We start from the raw sequence: 19,416 nt of genomic DNA on the forward strand, positions 1-19,416 counted from the left end.
CTTATCTGTGAGGATACGTGCACTGTCCCTTTAAAACGGAAGTGAGACACTGGGCAGGAGGGGGCCCGGAAAGGATCTAGGTAGAAGCTCCAGAGTTAAGCCGAAGGGGAGAGAGAGAGATGGATAATACTGTTTGCATAGTCCAATAAAGTTCCTTGTTCAGTGTCAGAAAATTGTGGCTGTGTTGGGACTTTTCCTCTTTACACAACAAGGCTATGAAGAAACCATCTGGGCATAGTTGGGTCCCAAATACCCTTGTTTTCTAACTGTACTGTACACAAACATACCAGACTTTGTCTCACACACACACACACACACACACACACACACACACACACACACACACACACTGTTGTTGACTAGTTTCAGGCAGCTTATACAACACAGAACACAGCAAGCACCACTAGAGGCTCACAAACTATATAAATTGATAGGACCCTATTTCTCTACACTGCAACCTCTTGCAGTGATGTTTTACCAATGCCACATGACCCCCTCTAGAGCTAAACTGTTTCCTGTAAGAGCTCTTCTTTATCTCCCTCAGCCCTGCGTTGGGGAAGACGAGGACTTCGGGCCAAATGAAGTAAAGGACATTGCTTGCTCAGGCCAGCCAGGCCTCGCTTGGGAAAAAGACAACTCCCTCAAGTGCAGGTTATTTTAAGTCTGCTTTTCTCTTCTCACAAGGAAGGATTTTGCGGTGCGTGGTTTTAAATGCCTCACTTGTGTCCTCACATCCTGTCAGCCCTGATAGTCATTTTAAGCACGTGTCAGAGAGAGAGAGAAAGAGGGAGATGAAAAGTTCCAAAGCTGCAGATACCACCAAAGCAACCCGCACAAAGAAAATGGCAAATATGTTTGCCTGTGGGAGGAGGAGCCAGAGAACAGAGAGCTCAGAGGGTGGGTGTCGGGTTAGCCTATAAGGGTGGAGAAAGGAGGTCCTTACAGACTTTGGTATTGTTTTGCTGTTGTCTTCCTGTCTGCCTGACTCTGCAGTTGGCACTAAGCCCAGCAGCTTCCTGTTTAGTTTAGTTTCATTTCTCGCAGACTGGCTACGAGGGTGTTGTTTCTGAAGCCATGGCAGAGGCAGAGGAAGAATTCAGAGCAGCTGCTGACCTGGAAGATGAGCTCAGCTGCCCTATCTGTCTGTGCTTCTACAGCAACCCTGTCTCCCTGAGCTGCCAGCACAGCTTCTGCAAGGAGTGCATCCAGAAAGCACTGGCTGCCCAGCAGCAAGCCAAGGCCACCTACTCCTGCCCTATGTGCAAGGTCCAGCTGGGGCCCTTTCTGGAGCTGCATAAGAACTTCCAGCTCTGCAGCATAGTGGAGAAGTTCCAGACGGCTTCTTCAAAGGGAAAGCAGGGCAAGGAGAAGGCCTCTCCGCAAGGGAAGGAGACAATCCCCTGTGATTTCTGCCTGGAGCAGCCTCACACAGCAGTGAAAACCTGTCTGACCTGTGAGGCATCTCTGTGTCAGGCCCACCTGAGCAAACACAATGCCAAGGCTGCACAGAAGGATCATGTCCTGGTAGACCCCAGTGACGACAGCTCCCTGCAGGAGAGGAAGTGTGGCAAGCATGGCAAGCTGCTAGAGTGTTACTGTGAAGATGACCAGGTCTTCGTCTGCGTGATGTGCTCTATCGCAGGCTCCCACAAGGGCCACAGCGTCATCTCCCTGAAGGAGGAGTATGATAAGGAGCTGGTAAGGGGCTTTCTGCATCTCTGTTTGACGGGCACAAATTCCAAAGGGGATCTTTATGTATAGCCCCTTATAGAGCTACACTCAGTGTGATAGTTCAGTTCAGGGTGGAAATGCTAGGCGGGTAAGGGAAGGATTCCCCAGATTATTCGGGACAGGGGGTAAAGGAGGAGGGAGGTACCTCATGAACTGGTCTTAGTGTTCACCCCCAAAGTGAGAAAACTGTAATAATTGGGGAAATTGCCCTTGATTGCTCCTTTTTTATGCTGTGTCACACTCAGTTAAAGGCAGGAAGCAGATTTCAGTTCAAGCAATGATGTGTGAGGTTCAAAAGTATATAAGTCCATTGTGGGCCTGTGTGGACACTGCTAGAGTGCAGTGAAAGTCCCAGATAGTATATGGGGAAAGCCCTGCAGTTCAGCATACTTAACTTTGAAGCAGTAGTACATTTAGCTGCACTCTAGGACTTCCAGTGCAATGTAGCAGTGTCCACACCAGACATTACCACGTGCCAAGCTGGTGTGCTGGAGATTCACACCTTGGCTTGCTGTGCAGTAACTTGCCACACAGATAAGTCCTGAGATAGGTTCGGGGTAAATATCCATGATTGCTCCCTTATGTTCAGATCCTGCAAATGGTATAATAGGACTATTCACCTGGGTAAAGTTATGTACGTGTGTAAGTGTTTGCAGGATCGGGTATTAAGTGATGAGCTAAACTTGTACAACTTCTCTTCTTCGAGTGATTGCTCAGGTGTATTCCACAGTAGGTGTGCGTGCTCGCCATGTGCACTGGTGCTGGAAGTTTTTCCCTTAGCAGTACGCATAGCGGGGAAGCCCCGCTGCGACCCTTGGAGTGGCGCCTGTATATCGCGCCGTAAAGGGGGCTGCATGATCCCCCCACCCTCAGATTCTTCTTGCCGCCAGTGAAGGTAGTTGGAACTTCTGCTCCAGCAATTGCTGTAGCTTCTATCCTTGGTAGTACCTCGATCGTTACTAGTTCTGCAGTTAGTAGCCTGGCCTGGGGCATGCCCTGAGCCCCAGGCTTCAAGTCGTGCGACTCCTGTCGCAATTCCATGCCCAGAAGCGATCCACATTACTAGTGTCTTCGCTGTTAGGGCGAGGCTCACATAAGTGAGCGGTGTAAAATTTGCAAGTCCTTTAAGCCCCGGATGAAACGCGAACGTGAGATCTGACTCCGGGCCCTACTTATGGAATTGGCATTGGCCACAGCACCGGCGTGCTAACCCGACCTGGCGCTGGGCACCGCGTCCTAGGTGCGGAGCGATGCCCCATACACCAGTCGGCACCACTCCCCGGTCAAGAAACAGGGCAAGTCCCAACGATGCCGAGATAAGGACAGGGGTGAGGCCGGACCTGAGTTGGGCAGCCCACGATTCCCCTTGGGACCCAGACCTCCGACTCATGCGGAGCGGAGTAGTCCGGCCCCGTCCGCGCGTACCTCCCCGCCGATAAGGGTTCCTTCTACGCCGGAGGCAGCCCAGGCGGTGCGCGATGTCCTCGTCATGCCGGTACTGAGCGGGCTGCCAGAGCTGGGGCCCTGGTCCCGAGGGAAGCCGCTGTTGGGCGCCCAGCCCTCACCGGCCAGGTCGGTTATCGATGCCTCCATTCAATCCGCTGGCCCCTCCCATAGCCCCCGACAGACCTCCACTCCGTTGTCGGGGTCACCTGGGAGCAAGTCGCCTGAGTCTTCCTCGACCCATAGAGGCTGCAGGCACCGGGACGGAAAGCGTCGACGCTCCTCGTCCAGTGATAGCAGGTCTCGACGACGCCGGCACCACTGGTCATAGCGGGACGATCGCCATGCTCAGAGTGCATCCCGGCAGTCACCGGCACCGCGGCACCGTGCTCGGAGCCACCGACGGGACTCCAGGGATACTACCTCCGACGTCGACTTCTCGTCGTCGTCGAGGTTGAAATCCCGGGGCAGGACCCGACGTGGATGGCACCGGTTGAGCCGCTCCTACGGCATCGTGTGCTCCTCGGCCACCTCTGCCTCGGCCCCCCAGGCGTCCTTCCCCGGGCCGCACCGTTCCCCAGGAACAGATAACCCTGGTGGGACCCCAGACGGCACAGTGGCAAGGGGTGCTCTGGCAAGGACAGTGGTGCCAGTGGGCACCGTGGCCCCAGGTGCCCGCACCGCCGAGGCCCCACTCTGTGGCTGGGGCATCCCAAGCCCACTCTGCGTCCCCACCTCGGCACCGAGAGCAGTCCTCGGGTGCCGCACTACCGGCACCACACCCAGACCCGGACGCGGAATGTGACCTACCCGGCACCGCCCGATGCACTAAGGGCCGTCCCGGTTGCCCCGTCGGGACCGGATGAGTCCATAGCGGCACCGCCCCCTCCTTTTCAGGAGGATTTCAAGGTGCACCAGGAGCTCCTCCGGCGTGTTGCTGCCCATCTACAGCTGCAGGTGGAGGAGATGGAGGAGCCGTCTGACAATTTGTTCAATGTCCTCTCTTCCTCGGCACCGGGACGTGTGGCACTGCCGCTTCACCAGGGGGTGGCCAACATCTCGACTGGCCTATGGCAAATCCCGTCCTCTCTTCTGCCCATCTCCAAGAAGGCGGAACAGAAGTACTTCGTGCCAACGAAGGGGCATGAGTACCTCTATACCCACCCTACCCCAAACTCATTGGTGGTGGAGTCAGTCTACCACTGTGAACGGTACGGTCAGCCCGTACCAACCCCTAAGGATAAGGAGGCCAGGAGACTGGACACTTTTGGGAAAAAAGGTTTATTCCTCTGCCAGTTTCCAGCTCAGGGTGGCGAACCATCAAGCACTCCTGAGCAGGTTTGACTTTAACTTGTGGGGTTCTTTGCCAAAATTCGAGCCTTCCCTTCAAGAGCAGGACAGGAAGGAGTTCAGGGCGCTACTTGATGAGGGTGCGGCGGTAGCGAAAGCAGCTCTCCAGGCTGCCTCGGACGCAGCTGACACGGCGGCTCGTTCGATGGCCACAGTGATCTCCATGAGACGGGCGTCGTGGCTTTCCCTGTCGGGGCTGTCAGTGGAGTCCCAGGCTCTGATGCAGGACCTGCCATTTGATGGCAAAGCATTATTCGCAGACCAGACAGACACCCATCTGCACAGGATGAAGGACTCCTGCACCACCCTGCAGACACTCGGTCTCTATGTCCTGCCGGCCAAGGACAAGCCCAGACCGCAGCCCTTGCCTCCCCCTGCACGGGGCAGATACGAGCCCCCACCCAAGAGGCCTAGGGACCAGAGGCGCAGGTCGCAGTGTCAATCCCGCTCGGCCCCACACCACAAACCCTCGAAAGGCAAGAGGCATTTTTGACTGTTTGCAGGGGGCCACCCCGGCCTGTTGCCAGGGAACCCCCCCCCAGTTAATAAAGTTAGTTTTTGGCAATCATTTATCTGCCTTCAGGGTACATTGGTCCCATATAACGTCGGACCGGTGGGTCCTCAGTACCATCTCCGAGGGGTACAGGCTGCAATTTGTTTCAACCCCACTGCACCACCCTCCGCCCCAGGATGCCCCGGGGGACCCAGAGTACGCCCTTCTGTTAAGTCAGGAGGTGACGTGCCTCCTCACCCTAGGCGCGGTGGAGACGGTACCTCAGGAATTCCGGGGCAAGGAGTTTTACTCCCGGTATTTCCTGATCCCGAAGGCGAAAGGCGGTCTCAGGCCCATCCTTGACCTGTGGCATCTCAACCAATTTCTGGTTCGCTGTAAATTCTGCATGGTGTCCCTAGCCTCTATTGTCCTGTCCCTGGACCAGGGGGATTGGTTTGCAGCCCCGGACCTCCAGGATGCGTACTTCCATATCCACATTTTCGAGGGCCACAGGCGCTTCCTATGCTTCCTGGTAGGGAAGGACTACTACCAGTTTACGGTCCTCCCCTTTGGTCTTTCTACGGCCCCCAGGGTTTTCACCAAATGTATGGCGGTGGTTGCAGCCCACCTCAGGAGGAACGGGCTACAGATCTTCCCCTACCTGGACAACTGGCTGCTCAAGGGCAAGTCTCGGCCCCAGGTGCAGGTGCAGGTGGAATTCCTGCTAGACACCTGCAGGAGTTTAGGCCTAGTGGTAAATGAGGGGAAATCCACATTGCCCTAGTCCAGCGCATACACTTCATAGGGGCGCTGTTAGACTCGCTGGGGGCCACGGCCTCCCTCCCCCGGGACAGGTTCGAGACGCTCAAAGGCCTCACATGGCGAGCACACACACCTACTGTGGAATACACCTGAGCAACACATCTCGAAGAATGCCAGTTACGGAACAGGTAACTGTCCTTTTTTAACCTACACAGTCACTGTGTGGCTAACAAATATGGACTGTCTTTTTGTTCTGTGTTTGCACAGCACCCAACACAGTGGGGTCCTAGTCCATCACGGGGTGGATGCAAACAATCAATTTCTGTGTATAGTAGGTAAAATTAAAATCAGTTCTGACTAAGGATTCCAAGAATGTTTCCATTTTCCAACTCATCCATGGTCTCACGTCTTTCGAGGAGGGTTGGGGGAGGCGAGAAGCATACAACTTCTTATGTGGCTCACTTGAAACAAATGGGTGCACATATTCAATGAGAGGGGATTGATAAAAGGGTCACTTGTTCATTTCATCAGCTCCATAAAAGTGCCGTTTTCTTATGAACCCATCAGTGTTACTTTCCTGTTATAATGTTTAATGCTGTTTTTCCTTTAACTAGGTTGTTCTCTCTCACACTGTGAAACTGATGCAGGAAAACAAAAGTGCTATGAATAAAACCTTAGGGGAGCTTAAGAAGAGTGAGAATCAACTCCAGGTTTGTCCCTGGATTATTCAAAGTATCTTTCTTTAATGACTTGTAAGAAAAAAAAAAAATGATGGCATCTCTGATCAATGTTCTCTAGCAACCCCTTCTGACTGTGAAGATGACATAATAAATCTATATTAATAATACCCCACTATGGGGCTCTGCAGGTCATGAAACTGCAACTTAAAAAACAAAACCACCATAAATGTGAAGAAAAATGACAGAGGCAAAGAATATTTGTTTGCATTCTGTAGTGTCTTTCTTCCACAGACCTCAAAGTACTTTGGCGCTGAATGTGCAACCCTAATTCACATTTGTGAGCAGTTACTCACATAAGTAGTCCCACTGAAGAAGTCTAGCCATTTGCAATCAATAATTAATTAATTTTCACAATGTTCCCAGTGTAAGTTATATATAATATAATATAAAAAATATATATGGAGATACCCTATCTCCTAGAACTGGAAGGGACCCTGAAGGGTCATTGAGTCCAGCCCCCTGCCTTCAGTAGCAGGACCAAGTTAGCTGATCATTATTATTCTCATCCCCATTTTTGCTTTATCCCCATTATCTTATCCCTCATTTACAAATGAGTAAACTGAAGAGCAGAGAGGTTAAGTGTCTTAGGCAAAATCACACAACCAAGTCAGAAATAGAACCCAGGATTCTGACTCCCAGCTCCCTTGTCAAATCACTACACACACGTAATCAATCCCATTGCATTGTTCTTAAAGCTCTCTTTCTCTGTTAAAAGAGGAGCTGTACGTAAGTATGGGATTTTCAGAGTAAACCAATGCAATTCTCAGACTATAATGACCTATCTGTACTTTCTCCGCTTTTTTCCCTTTCATCACACCCAGATAATTTTCAGATTACGCTGATTACTTGGCTGTGCCGAGGAAAAGTGAAAGTACTTATTGTCCACTTCATTCTTAAATCTGGTATTGCAAAATGTTGGGTATAATAATGATAATTAATAAATAAACACACTAAGCTGTGGTACTGAATTCCTGAGCCAGCACCTTATTTGCTTACCTGTTCTTTTAGCTCAATAAGAAAACTTTGAATGCTCAGCTGTCAAACCTCTTCAAAGAGATCAAGGCACAGGTGGATCAGAAGGAGAAGCAGATCCTGGCTGACATACAATCCAGTGAGAAAAAGCAGCTGTCAGAGATTGCCACACTGAAGAAGCAAACAGAAAAGAAGAGAGATGAGGCTGAGAAGGGTCTTCAGGACCTGCAGATGCTGAGAGCGCAAACAGACCCTTTCCACTTCCTCAGAGTAAGCAGCAGCATTTAGCTCTGATTTAATAAATGAACATTCGAGATGTTGCTCTTGCTCTGCACTGCACTAAAACTATTCTTTTAAATATTTTTATAGGAATTTAAACTGGCACAAGACAGGTAAGTTCTCCCCCAAAAGGTTTGTCTTATTCCTTGGCACAATAGGGAGCTGACAACTCTAAAAACTCAAAAGACTTCTCTGTATCCTTAGTCTTCATTCTGTGTCCCAATGGCCCTCAAATCAAGGCCTGGTCTTGAGTCAGAATTCACCACTCCCAAAATACGGGTGGATAATGATTCACCTGTAACTTCAATAGTGCCCTGTTAGTTTTCAATGGCCTGAACCACTGCCTTGATTACCCACCTAAGGAAAGCCACTGGAGCTTATTAGCTCATAGTTGTATTTTCTAGAAGTGAGCACAGTGTAGGGTTCAATTGTATTGAGAATGATGCTTTGTCATGTGTATGCAGCCTTGTATGATGTGCTTGGGCGAAACTACTGCACTTAGAACAAGGTGCAGGGCTCCATTTTTAGGTTAGGGGTTAACCGTCTCATTTGGCTCAGTTTGGGGTCTCATCACTCTCCCAGCAGCTGGGCTGCCCGTTCTGCTTGAGGACGGTCATAGTAGTTTTAGTGGTGTTGATGCCTCCTGTTGCAAGTGGCACAGGTGGTTAGGTGTGTCAATAAGAAACTTACTATCTGCTATGGTTATCAGTACAAAAAACTAATAATCATCTGAGCGATATCACAGACTTGTTGTGGTGCAGTGAGGTGATAAAAAGTCCCCTGGAGGGTCACGTAGCGATTTGGCTTTAACATTGATTTGGATTTTAAAATGTCACCTTTGCACTTTGTAAGAATCAGGGTTAGACTGTGACTTGGACTATGTTTTCTGTTTTGCTTTCTGTTTATGCTGCTTCCAAAGTGACTTAAGCGACACCAGAAAGGGCACTTTTATATCAGGGTAAGAGTATCCACATGGAGAATATAACTATAGCGGTACAATTCTACCAATATAGTAGTGTCAGTAAATTTCCCCATGTAGACAAGCCCTGAGATGGTATGAATTGTAGCGCTGAGTCACAATGCCCTTCAGGGCTACTTTTCGGACGATGCACCTTACACACCTCAGAGCTCGCAGCTGTGTCTAAAATCAAAATCTAACCTTTAGGGAATAAGTCATTTCCCAGAAACTTAACCAGTTTAATATGTCTGGCATGTTCCTTTCACCACATTGGTGGTTACACAGCAGTAATAATAATATTCAGTAATGTTTAGAAAAAAAGTAGCCCTATTTTTCATCAGACAGTTTCAAAATTTGAATGTTTGCACCCAGTGGTAATCAATAGCAATACTACCCAGCAGATCGAGGGACGTGATCAGTCCCCTCTATTCAACATTGGTGAGGCCTCATCTGGAGTACGGTGTCCAGTTTTGGGCCCCACACTGCAAGAAGAATGTGGAAAAATTGGAAAGAGTCCAGCGGAGGGCAACAAAAATTATTAGGGATCTGGAGCACATGACTTATGAGGAGAGGCTGAGGGAACTGGGATTGTTTAGTCTGCAGAAGAGAAGAATGAGGGGGGATTTGATAGCTGCTTTCAACTACCTGAAAGGGGGTTCCAAAGAGGATGGATCTATACTGTTCTCAGTGGTACCAGATGACAGAACAAGGAGTAATGGTCTCAAGTTGCAGTGGGGGAGGTTTAGGTTGGATATTAGGAAAAACTTTTTCACTAGGAGGGTGGTGAAGCACTGGAATGGGTTACCTAGGAGAGTGGTGGAATCTCCTTCCATAGAGGTTTTTAAGGTTAGGCTTGACAAAGCCCTGGCTGGGATGATTTAGTTGGGAATTGGTCCTGCTTTGAGCAGGGGTTGGACTAGATGATCTCCTGAGGTCCCTTCCAACCCTGATAGTCTATGATTCTATGATAATGTTACTAATAATAACTGTAAGAGTAATCGTAATGCAGAACACTTCTTTAGTACTTTATGTTGCCGAAGTGCTCTCCTCTCTGTCTATTTTCTGCTAATTACTAGATACCTACCTAACTTTAGAGATAGTCAACTTTATAATTGTTAATTGGTGATCACTGATTGAATGACTGTCTGGGTATTCTAGGATTAATAATCAGGATTTCAGGACTGACAGCATGGAAGTATTAGCACTGCAGCTGGATCAGGCAACAATTGCTGATGTTAGATGCTGGACACAGCAGTATATCTCAACCCTAGATTCACAAATGCAGAAGGTGCAAAGTAAGTAAACTACCCAAACGAGTAACAGAACATTACTGGTCTGTAGTGGAAAATGGCCACCTTTTATCAAGGACTGTGCAATAGCTCCCTGATTTATTCAACTGAGCATTACTTGTGTGCTGCAAATTTTGATCCTTCTCCATAGAGGCCAGGGTGTGGATGTCTGCCATCTGCCATGGTGCCCTGTCCCCTCAGCCCCTCCCTGCAACCAGTTTCCATCTGCCCCAGCATTCCAAACCTCACCCTCTGTCAGACCTTTAGGGACTACCCCATGTGTTTGCCCAGTGGACCCATATTTTCAAATCTGCCTCTGATAATGGGATCAAGACCCCACAGCAACACATTGCAAATGACTGTTTATATTGTGAATACACTGCCAGCCTTCTAAGACATTCTCTCAACCCTTGCAGGTCAGTTCATTAACCAAACACAGAGGAACAGGTAAAAATCCCTTTCTTCTCTTCACTTTTGCAATATTCACTGCAAATGCCACTAAACAGCCTTTGTATTTTCCAGAAGTTCACAGCTCTTCATTGGAAGGCCATTATATATTGGGCTAAAGGGACAGATTTCACTGCTTTTATCCTCCTTCAGAACTGGACCTGCACTGATGCTGCAAACATTCCCCACAAACATTTGTTCACGTTGTTAAACAGATTTGCTTTGAGTGTATCTGTGCCTCTTTGCTTTCCCCGAATACTCTAGTGAAGGGGTTCGCCAGCAGAAGCACTCCCCCAAACAGCATACTTAAATTCATATAGCAGAGTATTTGTGGAAAGTCGAGTGTGAATGCAAAAGGCAAGAATTCACCGTGGCCATCTAATTCTAAGACTTACTGTCTGGAGTTGTTCACGGCCGGGAGTGTCAGCCTTAGGGCAGACTGTCATAAAGCAGGGCAGACTCCCCAAGCTGGCTTATGTGCTATAATTAGATTTTACCAACCCAGAAACAAGCGTGAACTCCTGAAGCACTACAACAGTTTTACCATGGAGTCACAGACAGCCCCCTTGGGCACTCCAGTCTATCTTGCCACACAGTCAAGCTGGACTTAGTGATAAATGGTCACTTACACCAAAGATCACAAAAGATTCAGGTTTCTCCCAGTCCCAAGAGACCAATCACTTACGCCAGGTCAATTTGTACCTCAGATCTCACACCAAAGACAACGCTTATAGCCAATCCTATAATTAACTAACTAAGGATTTATTAACTAGGAAAAACAAATGTGAGAGTTATTTACAGGATAAAGCAGGCAACATATACACACATATGAGGTACAGTCTATGGTTCCAAAAGGTGGCAGAGCTGTAGTAATCTGTCAGCACTGAATGTTTTTTAGGGCTAACCCAGGTCTACCCTGGGGATCTCTGCTTCTATTTCTTAGCGCCAGCCCTGTGGGAGTCCAGACAGCAAAGAGATGAGGAATTTTCATGCCAGTTATCTTTATTGCCTGTCTTTGTATTGTGATGGTTCACAATGGCCCACTTAGTATTGATAGTCCCCCTTGATGAGCGGGGGAACCACTCCTCCTGCCTGAGTTCACAAGTTCAGAGCAGGCATTTTTACAGTTATAAAGCAAAACTTACATATGACCTTATTAGAGAGACCAGGTGGGTGAAGTAATATCTTTTACTGGACCAACAAAGCTTGTCTCTCACCAATAGAAGTTGGTCAAATTAAAGGTATTACTTCACCCACCTTGTCTCTCTAGTATCCTGGGACCAACATGGCTACAAGTACCCTGCATACACATTACGTTATAGTATGGGATACAGATATTACAAGTAAGATTAATGCATGCAGTAACTTACAAGCATTTTATAGTGGCTAAAACACATCCTTATGAGTCTAATATCGATCTGGAGCAATACTAACATACAGGTGAGCTGGTCTGGTTTCCAGCTAGGAATTTATTGATGCTCAGCTGGCACCTACAGCCTTGGCAATAGCTGGCACCTGGTCCACCAGCGTCACAGTTACATTCCTCCAACCAGACTCATGATTGGCATCCAGGGTAGGAACAGACCCTCGAAGGTGGTTGTTCTTTTCAAAACAATGGGCTTTGCATGTCTCTGTCTCTTAATGAATTTATTTCATATCCAACTCCATCCCCAAAGTGCAGCTTATGTTTTAATGGGCATTGATATTCAGTGTTGTCTCTTGACATACAGAGCAGCTCCATACTCCAGAGATGATTTACTTTATCAAGGTAAGTGTTCAAAAATATTGTTGCTCTTAAAGACTCTGGTCTATATCTCCTCTCTGGAGGGAAGGTATCTCACCTGCATTTTGTATTGTGCATCTCTGTCAGATCTTCCTGTCAGAGGCGAGGCCAGTGGGAATGCAGAGGACAGGTACAGGGCATGGTCCTCAAAATCTGCACCAGGCTGACATCTGCTAGAAAACACACAGGAGACATCCTGGAACCTAGGCCTTAGGGAGGGATTCCTTCTGCTTCAATGCTCCTTAAGGGCCTGAGCTAGCTCCCAGGAAAGACTATGCAGACTTCCTCTGACTATAACAGAAGGTGGATGAAGTCTGTAAGGATCAGGCCTAGTTATTGGGTTGCCACTGAACAGTAATGTGGGTGGGGATATAGGCTCAGATTTCAAGAAGTGTCTATGCATTTGCATGCCTATTTTATGTGCAAAATTATTACTATAACTGCCTTTTCTCCTTCAGTGTTTTTTCTGCAGAGTGAATGGGGCAGGGCTGCTATCTTCCCTCATTCAGTGAGCACCTTAACAGCTTCTCAGTGGCTGAGGCATTTCTCCTCCCCACTACACAGCTAAGTTAGCCATCCATGTGGATGTGCGATGCAGCCTTCTTTCCTTTAGCTACTCCCATGAGGTTATGCTCACTAATGGAGTAAAATATTTTTACTGTCTTGCCCTTTATCCTTCAGAAAATACAGAAGTAACTTCAGATTGACTCTTGTAAAGGAGATGAGTCTAATCCAATGTTTCATAAATAACAAAAGCTAAGTAGCAAAATGTTAACTGAAGCATATGAAGATCTAGGTCAGGGATTGGCAACCTTTGGCACGCGGCCTGCCAGATTATGGCCCCTGGTGGGCTAGGCCTGTTTGTTTACCTGCCGCGTCCGCAGGTTCAGCCAATCGCAGCTCCCACTGGCCACGGTTCGCCGCTCCAGGCCAATGGGGGCTGCGGAAAGTGGCGCGGTCCGAGGGATGTGCTGGCTGCCGCTTCCCGCCGCCCCCATTGGCCTGGAGTGGCGAACCGCGGCCAGTGGGAGCTGCGATCAGCCAAACCTGCGGGGGGCTTACTCTGGCGGGCCGCGTGCCAAAGGTTGCCGATCCCTGATCTAGGTGAAATGCTGGTCCCAGTGAACCCAAGGGAAGCTTTACCATTGACTTCAATGAGGCCAAAATTTCACCCCCTGATCTGACATCCATGCTACTTTGGGCTGTTATTTTTGTCAGAATTTATAAGATTAGCAGGGTTAAGCCTCTAGATAGAAGACTTCCAAGAAAAACCTAAGTGCGGCAGGACATGATGTCAGTGATTCATAGCATTCTCTTTCAGTTGCTACTAATTCAGTGCCCAAACAGTGCAGCTGGTTGGAAAATAGTGAGTTGTTTCTGTGAAAATATTTGCAAAAACATATATTTTTATGGATGTTTTTCAGGTTTGGGGCAAAAAATAGAAAATGGAAGCCTTTTCAGTTTCATTGAAAACCCAGAACATTTAAAAAAGAAATGAAAATTTTCCTCAAAAATTTTGGTTTGGGGGGGAAGGGGGAAGGTCATTTTCCATCTAAACCTGTTTCTGATGGAAAAATATCAGCCAGTTCTACTCAACAGGGTGGTGGTAACATTTTATTTCAAAGGGGCTACCTGTGGGATAGCTGCTCACCAGTGGGAGGAAGGGTTCACAATTTAGTCCTAAGTATGATTACATTTCCCTGAAATATTTGGTTGTTTTGCCAGGTAATCTATACTCGCTTTTCTTCCAAAATCAAGCATCTGATTTTTTTGGAACTACTACATTTCTACGGAAATAGACTGGGAACACAAGGCAGTGAATACAGGTAAGGTACTAAGAGGATTTTATTAATTACAGAGTAATTCAACAGTATCCCTGTCCTCTCTTTAGTACCCACCCTGCCCCAGACATTATAGTAAGTGTTTAAAACAGCTTGCTATATTTTTCTAAGACACTATTTTGTCAAGACCCTATTTATCAGCTGAGCATTTTAACACAATAGTCTTGTCTAATTAACTGTGTTTAAAGAAAGCCAGAGCTCATTATTAGGGCTCTGTGTCTGTAATGTAGTTTTGGTTATGAGACAAGTTTTCTGTTAGGGTCAAACTAAATGTTCCATGCAGAACAAGAACCTAACTGAAATGAGAAAGCAGGAGAAAACACTGGACAAGATGAAATGCTAAATAGCCCTTAAGAAATGTTGCTAACGTACTAATACACATATAATTCATTATTGAGGGTGACAAAGTGAATCTTCTCAATCTTTTATATTTCTAGAACATACAACGGAAGGAAAGGATGTGGTGTCTGAAATAGTGGTTCCCAGCATGGTGCATTATTCCCAGAAGTAATAAAGAGACATGAAAAAAGTTGGGGAAACGGAGACCAAAGAGATTAAATTCAACATTTTCAAAAATGTCCATTAATTCTGGGTACTTTTCAAGTGTCCCTGCAAAAAAACTTCCTGCAGCAAATAAAAATATAGAATATGAATGCAAAGAATTAAACATGAATGCAGCAAGAAAGCCCATGTGGCTTGTCTTTCTCCCTTTCTCACCAACACGTGGAATTGCTTGTTTCAGAGTATTTACCAACCAAGCTATAGTCGTGTCACCAGTGATTAGTCTGACTAAATAGTGTCTGTATGTGTGTAAGCTTTTGACTTCTGTTCAATGTGTTTTGGAGCAATCAAATAAATGATTAAAAACATGTAAAGTCAGTGCTATAGTAGTTCATGCTATTAAGCAGATTTCTAGTATTCAACACGTGTCTGCTTACAGTTGACTACAGTAAACAAGGCAGGACTTCAGGAAGCTGTACAGTGCAGTACCATATAGTAATCCTATGAAGAAAATTTTGTAAAAGGACTCCCCAGTTCACAAGAAGCACACTTCACTTACAGTACTGCAGGCTGGCAATGTGCTGCTTTATTTAACTATATACAAAAACAGGATTGTGGGGGGGACCACAGGAAATGAGGGGTAGAGCATGGCCCAACCCATAATACTCTACCCAGTTAACCCTTGGATGACCACTGTACTACATCCCTCTCTTCTGAATTTACACTCCAAATGTAGTTTTCTAAATAACCGGGGGCTTTTCTCTCTCTTGTGGGGCAGTTCAGGCAGACTGGGAACCTGCTGCTTTATTCAACTATATATAAACAGGGTGCGGAGAAAACACACACTAATTAAACAGGAATTAAGGTAGCGGGGGAGCATGGCTCCAACCTATAATACGCTGAGTAACCCAATTAACCCCTAAATACCCACTGTATGAGAGAAAATATTTTGAAAACTTGCCATAAAGAGTGAGCATCATAATTGTTTTTATATCGAAGCCTTCAGAATGGGAACACACTGGAGCTTAGGCAGCCTCCAAACCAATCTTTAACATGATTGCTACAGACAAGTCAAAGAGCCAGCAGCAAATAAGGGGAATGTACCAAAAAGACCTGCTCTACCAGAGGTTTTCTTCTGGTCTGACATGCTAAAATGCCACGGTATTTCTTTCACAATCCTGCCCGACCTTGATTCCTTGAGAAGCATTCTGCATTTCAGTACAAGTAACTGCTGCATTATTTGTAAGAATGTCTAGACAATGCCCATTTAGTTCCAGGTGGGAGCCATATGAGTTTCTTTTAGACATCAGAACAAAGCATGAAATTACTCCAAGACCCCTATTAAGTCCATGTTTCGTGTCCACGTCCCAGTAATGGTGGCCTGGAGAGAAAACGTGAACTGAGAATCCCCTTCAGTTTGCCCAAACTGTACCTCTTCCTAGTAACTGTTGTCCGATTGTTTGAGATGGTGAGTCCTGGCTCTTGTTCCTTACTTCCAAAAGTCAGGTCAACACCAGCTGTAGAAGGAAAAGTAAATCTATTTTTTACCACTAGCCCACTCAGATTTATTTGTTTAATATCAAATCTTACAATTATGAAAAAAGAAGAGGGGAAAATGAACAAACACAAATCTCCCATCGCAGGTTTGTAAAATACAGCCTTTAGGCCAGCTCCTCTGTTGATGTGAACGGGTGGAGCTGCTTCCAAGATGCGGCAGGGAAGGAATAGCAGCTACTCAGAGCACTCCTGGCTCACGCTGGAGCTGCTCCTGAAGTAGGGGCACGGGAGAAGTGGTGGGACAGCTGGTGAGGCAACAATCCTTTCCTCTTCCCCATCGTTGTGGGGCTGATTCAGACACGCCGATGTAAAAGCTGCACTGCACAGCTCAGGGACATGGTTTCAATTCATAATCAAATACACAATTTCTTCCCACGCCATCACCTTTGAGGACCACAATTCAGAGCCTTGAGAGCCGCAAATATTCCCCAGGCTACAGATTGGACACTCTTGACCTAGTGGGAAATTCACCCCAGTGCAGAGGAAGGCCTATGCCCCATCTAAGTGCCAGTTAAGGCCTATTTTGATTAAACTGATTCCTAGCTCTATTAGCTGCATTTGTGTTCATTTTGACTGAAACGGCTCGAGAGTTTATCTGAGTTCCAGAAATAGGCCACGTATCGAGAGACGTTACCAAATAATCATGTAAACAATCAGGACTCCCGAGCAGGGCTAATGAAGGAACAGATTAAGACGTGTGCATGCCAGCGAAGATGCTAGTATAGAGTGCAGCAAGGTGAATCATTCTCTTACCAAGCATGTGGCCCAAGCGTGTTACAATACGATCAAATGAAGCCATAAGGTGCTTCATGGCCTCAGATCAGACCCTGGCCTTCATCACTTCTTGACTAGGCTAGTCCATGGCATGCTACCTGGGAGTGACTGTGAAGGTTGCACTGAGATGAACTAGCCCAGCATGCTGCTGTCTACTGCCTCAGTGGAATGAGCCAGAGAAAGAACATCACATGGGTTGCTGTACGCTCTGTGCTCCCTATCCAGTCTGAAGCCAATTCAAAGTTTTGTTCTTGATTTTTCAAGGCCATTGATGGATAGGCTCAAGTGATTTTGGCTGACCACCTTTCGCTGCATGACACACCGTGGCTGCCGCAATCAGTTGGGCGTCCTCCATAGTGACGTTCACAGAGGCTGGGGGCATAATGTTCTCAGTCATGTTCTTCTGGCCTGTGATACTCCCTCCCCAATATGCAATAAAGACCCACCTCTTTGTGCAGGTCTAGTCCCAATAACACAGATACAGAATGACTGAGGTGTTGAGGAAGTAGGGTGGGAAAGTTTGCCTTTGGAGACAGAATCAATGTGGTTCCTTTTTTTTATGGCACTTAGTGCAGAGTTAGTGGTGCTAGAAATGAAAAGCACGCACACATAGGCAGAGAGACAGCTCATATTTAGATTACCATTCATTACATTTTAATTGTTTTAGGACACTAATAAATTATCTCAATCTTTTAATCATTTTTAAATGTAGATGATTATTTAACTATTTAGGACACCAAAGAACTGGTTTAATTTGTTCTACAACTTCCATGGTAGTCTCCAAATGAGATTTGACAGGCCCAACCACTCAAGATCAAGAGACAAGACATTTTCTGCCTTGGTGTTTTGAATCCTGCTGTGCTCTTTCCTCATGCATCCCTGTTATCCTGCTTCCACAGCTGAATTCACAGACACTGTCAACTCTGTTCACATTCTGGTCTGGACTCAATGGGCCATGTTCTTTGGAAAGTTGAGAGTTCGTTACCCACTAATGGCACAGATTCAACAAGCAGGCTCACAACTGGGTATTGCTTCTTCTCAAAACCTGCCAAATGAAATGTTGGAAAACAAAAGAAAATTATGAAAACAACATCTCCAAAACAAGACTGTGAAGAAATATTCCCCAGGATTGTCAATGGAACATTGTTCAGAATTTAGTTTCTAGGGTTGATGTTTGCAGCCTTTAGGTTAACCTGGTGTCATTCTCATTAAATTAGGGTTTAGGGACTAAACTACCATACAGAAAGCGTATTAACTGAATTATGCCTTACAGAACATGCTCAAAAAGGTAAATAGAGAATTATAAAGAGAGATTCCAGCCATTTTTCACACCCTCTTCATGAAGTCACTTTGTTTTGTAACCGCTTTGGCATGAAATGTATTGCGCAGTTGAGATCAAAGCTGCAGATTTTCCAGCCACCCCGCGTGTCTCTGAATCACTAAAGCAATTTCCTTATTTAAACTGAGATTGTAAAACTCAAAGTCTGGAAAAGACCCCACAATTCATGCAGTAGTTTCCCCATCTATAAATGGAGGGCAGGGATGCTGTCCTACCTCCCTAAGGTTGTGACGATTAACTGGTCAATATTTGTACTGCCCCTTGCACCATGGGAAATGCTATCTCAGTGTTAAGTACGATCGTTAGCAGGATTTTTAATAGTCAAAGTGCTGTACAAAAGACAAATAAACCTTATAACATCCCTATGAGGCAGACATTATTCATTATTTGTACTACTGTAGTGTTTAGGATCCCTAGTCATAGACTAGGATTCCATTGCGTTAGGTGCTGTGTAAACCCAGAACAAGAACACAGTCTCTGCCCCAAGGGGCTTACCGTTAAGTATAAGACAATAGATGGAGGCAGACAGACAGGCAGGCTGGGGATTACAAGGAAACAATGAGACGATATTGGTCATCAGGATAGGCAATGATACGGATTATCACAACTTTACAGAGCAGAGAGGTTAAGCGTTTGCCTGTGGTCACAGAGGGAGTCACTGATGAGAACTCTGCGGTTCCTGACTCCCTGTCCTATGCTCAGCCACACCTACTGCCTTTCTTCACATGCTTCTCTGTGTGTTTATTGCCTTCCCCAGCCCATTTGTAATAATCCTCCTTGTGCCTGTGTGGCAATAGGCAGGGCCTAAATAAATTCAAACTATCACTGCAAATACTAGAAAATGGACAGGTGGCCTCAAATGCAGCCCTGGAAAGTGCAAGGGTTTCTTTGACAGCATGTAGCTCAGTCAGATTTTACCAAGGTGCAAATTCATAAAACCTTAGCACACCCTTACTTCCTCTTATTTGTCCCTTGTTTTTTAACCTTTAAAAATAACAGATAATTTAATGCTGGGGAAAGGTGCAGGACTGGCATTCTTAGGAACAGGTACAGAACAGCAGCTGCACTGCAAGCTCATACACTAGCCCAACATGACTCAGACTTGACCTTGAAAAATCACCTCAGAGGGAGATGTGTCTCCAGCCTATTCAGTCCTT

At 46.5% G+C, this 19,416-nt stretch overlaps 1 protein-coding gene across 2 annotated transcripts; it reads left to right on the top strand.

Moving 5' to 3' along the window:
• The first annotated feature begins 970 nt into the window (after positions 1–970).
• Positions 971–14,957, top strand: LOC128842210 (E3 ubiquitin/ISG15 ligase TRIM25-like). 2 transcript variants are annotated; one of them, XM_054038037.1, is made up of 9 exons: positions 975–1,698; positions 6,394–6,489; positions 7,528–7,761; positions 7,861–7,883; positions 9,887–10,023; positions 10,434–10,464; positions 12,195–12,232; positions 13,973–14,073; positions 14,526–14,957. In XM_054038037.1, exons 1-8 carry the CDS (start codon positions 1,075–1,077, stop codon positions 14,044–14,046), a joined length of 1,257 nt encoding a protein of 418 aa, XP_053894012.1. In that variant the 5' UTR covers positions 975–1,074; the 3' UTR covers positions 14,047–14,073; positions 14,526–14,957. The 2 variants fall into 2 exon arrangements, with proteins under 2 accessions (XP_053894011.1, XP_053894012.1); XM_054038036.1 differs by lacking the exon at positions 14,526–14,957 and having other exon boundaries at positions 971–1,698; positions 12,195–14,067.
• The last annotated feature ends 4,459 nt before the right edge of the window (positions 14,958–19,416 follow it).

The sequence above is a fragment of the Malaclemys terrapin genome, chromosome 8, assembly GCF_027887155.1.
Source record: "Malaclemys terrapin pileata isolate rMalTer1 chromosome 8, rMalTer1.hap1, whole genome shotgun sequence".
NCBI classification, from domain to species: domain Eukaryota; kingdom Metazoa; phylum Chordata; order Testudines; family Emydidae; genus Malaclemys; species Malaclemys terrapin.

Excerpts from the sequence above, each read along its gene's own strand:
- LOC128842210 (XM_054038036.1), top strand. The coding sequence starts at position 1,075 with ATGGCAGAGGCAGAGGAAGAATTCAGAGCAGCTGCTGACCTGGAAGAT. Across the intron at positions 1,699-6,393 it reads AGGAGTATGATAAGGAGCTG|GTTGTTCTCTCTCACACTGT; the intron begins GTAAGGGGCTTT and ends TCCTTTAACTAG. Across the intron at positions 10,465-12,194 it reads AACCAAACACAGAGGAACAG|AGCAGCTCCATACTCCAGAG; the intron begins GTAAAAATCCCT and ends CTTGACATACAG.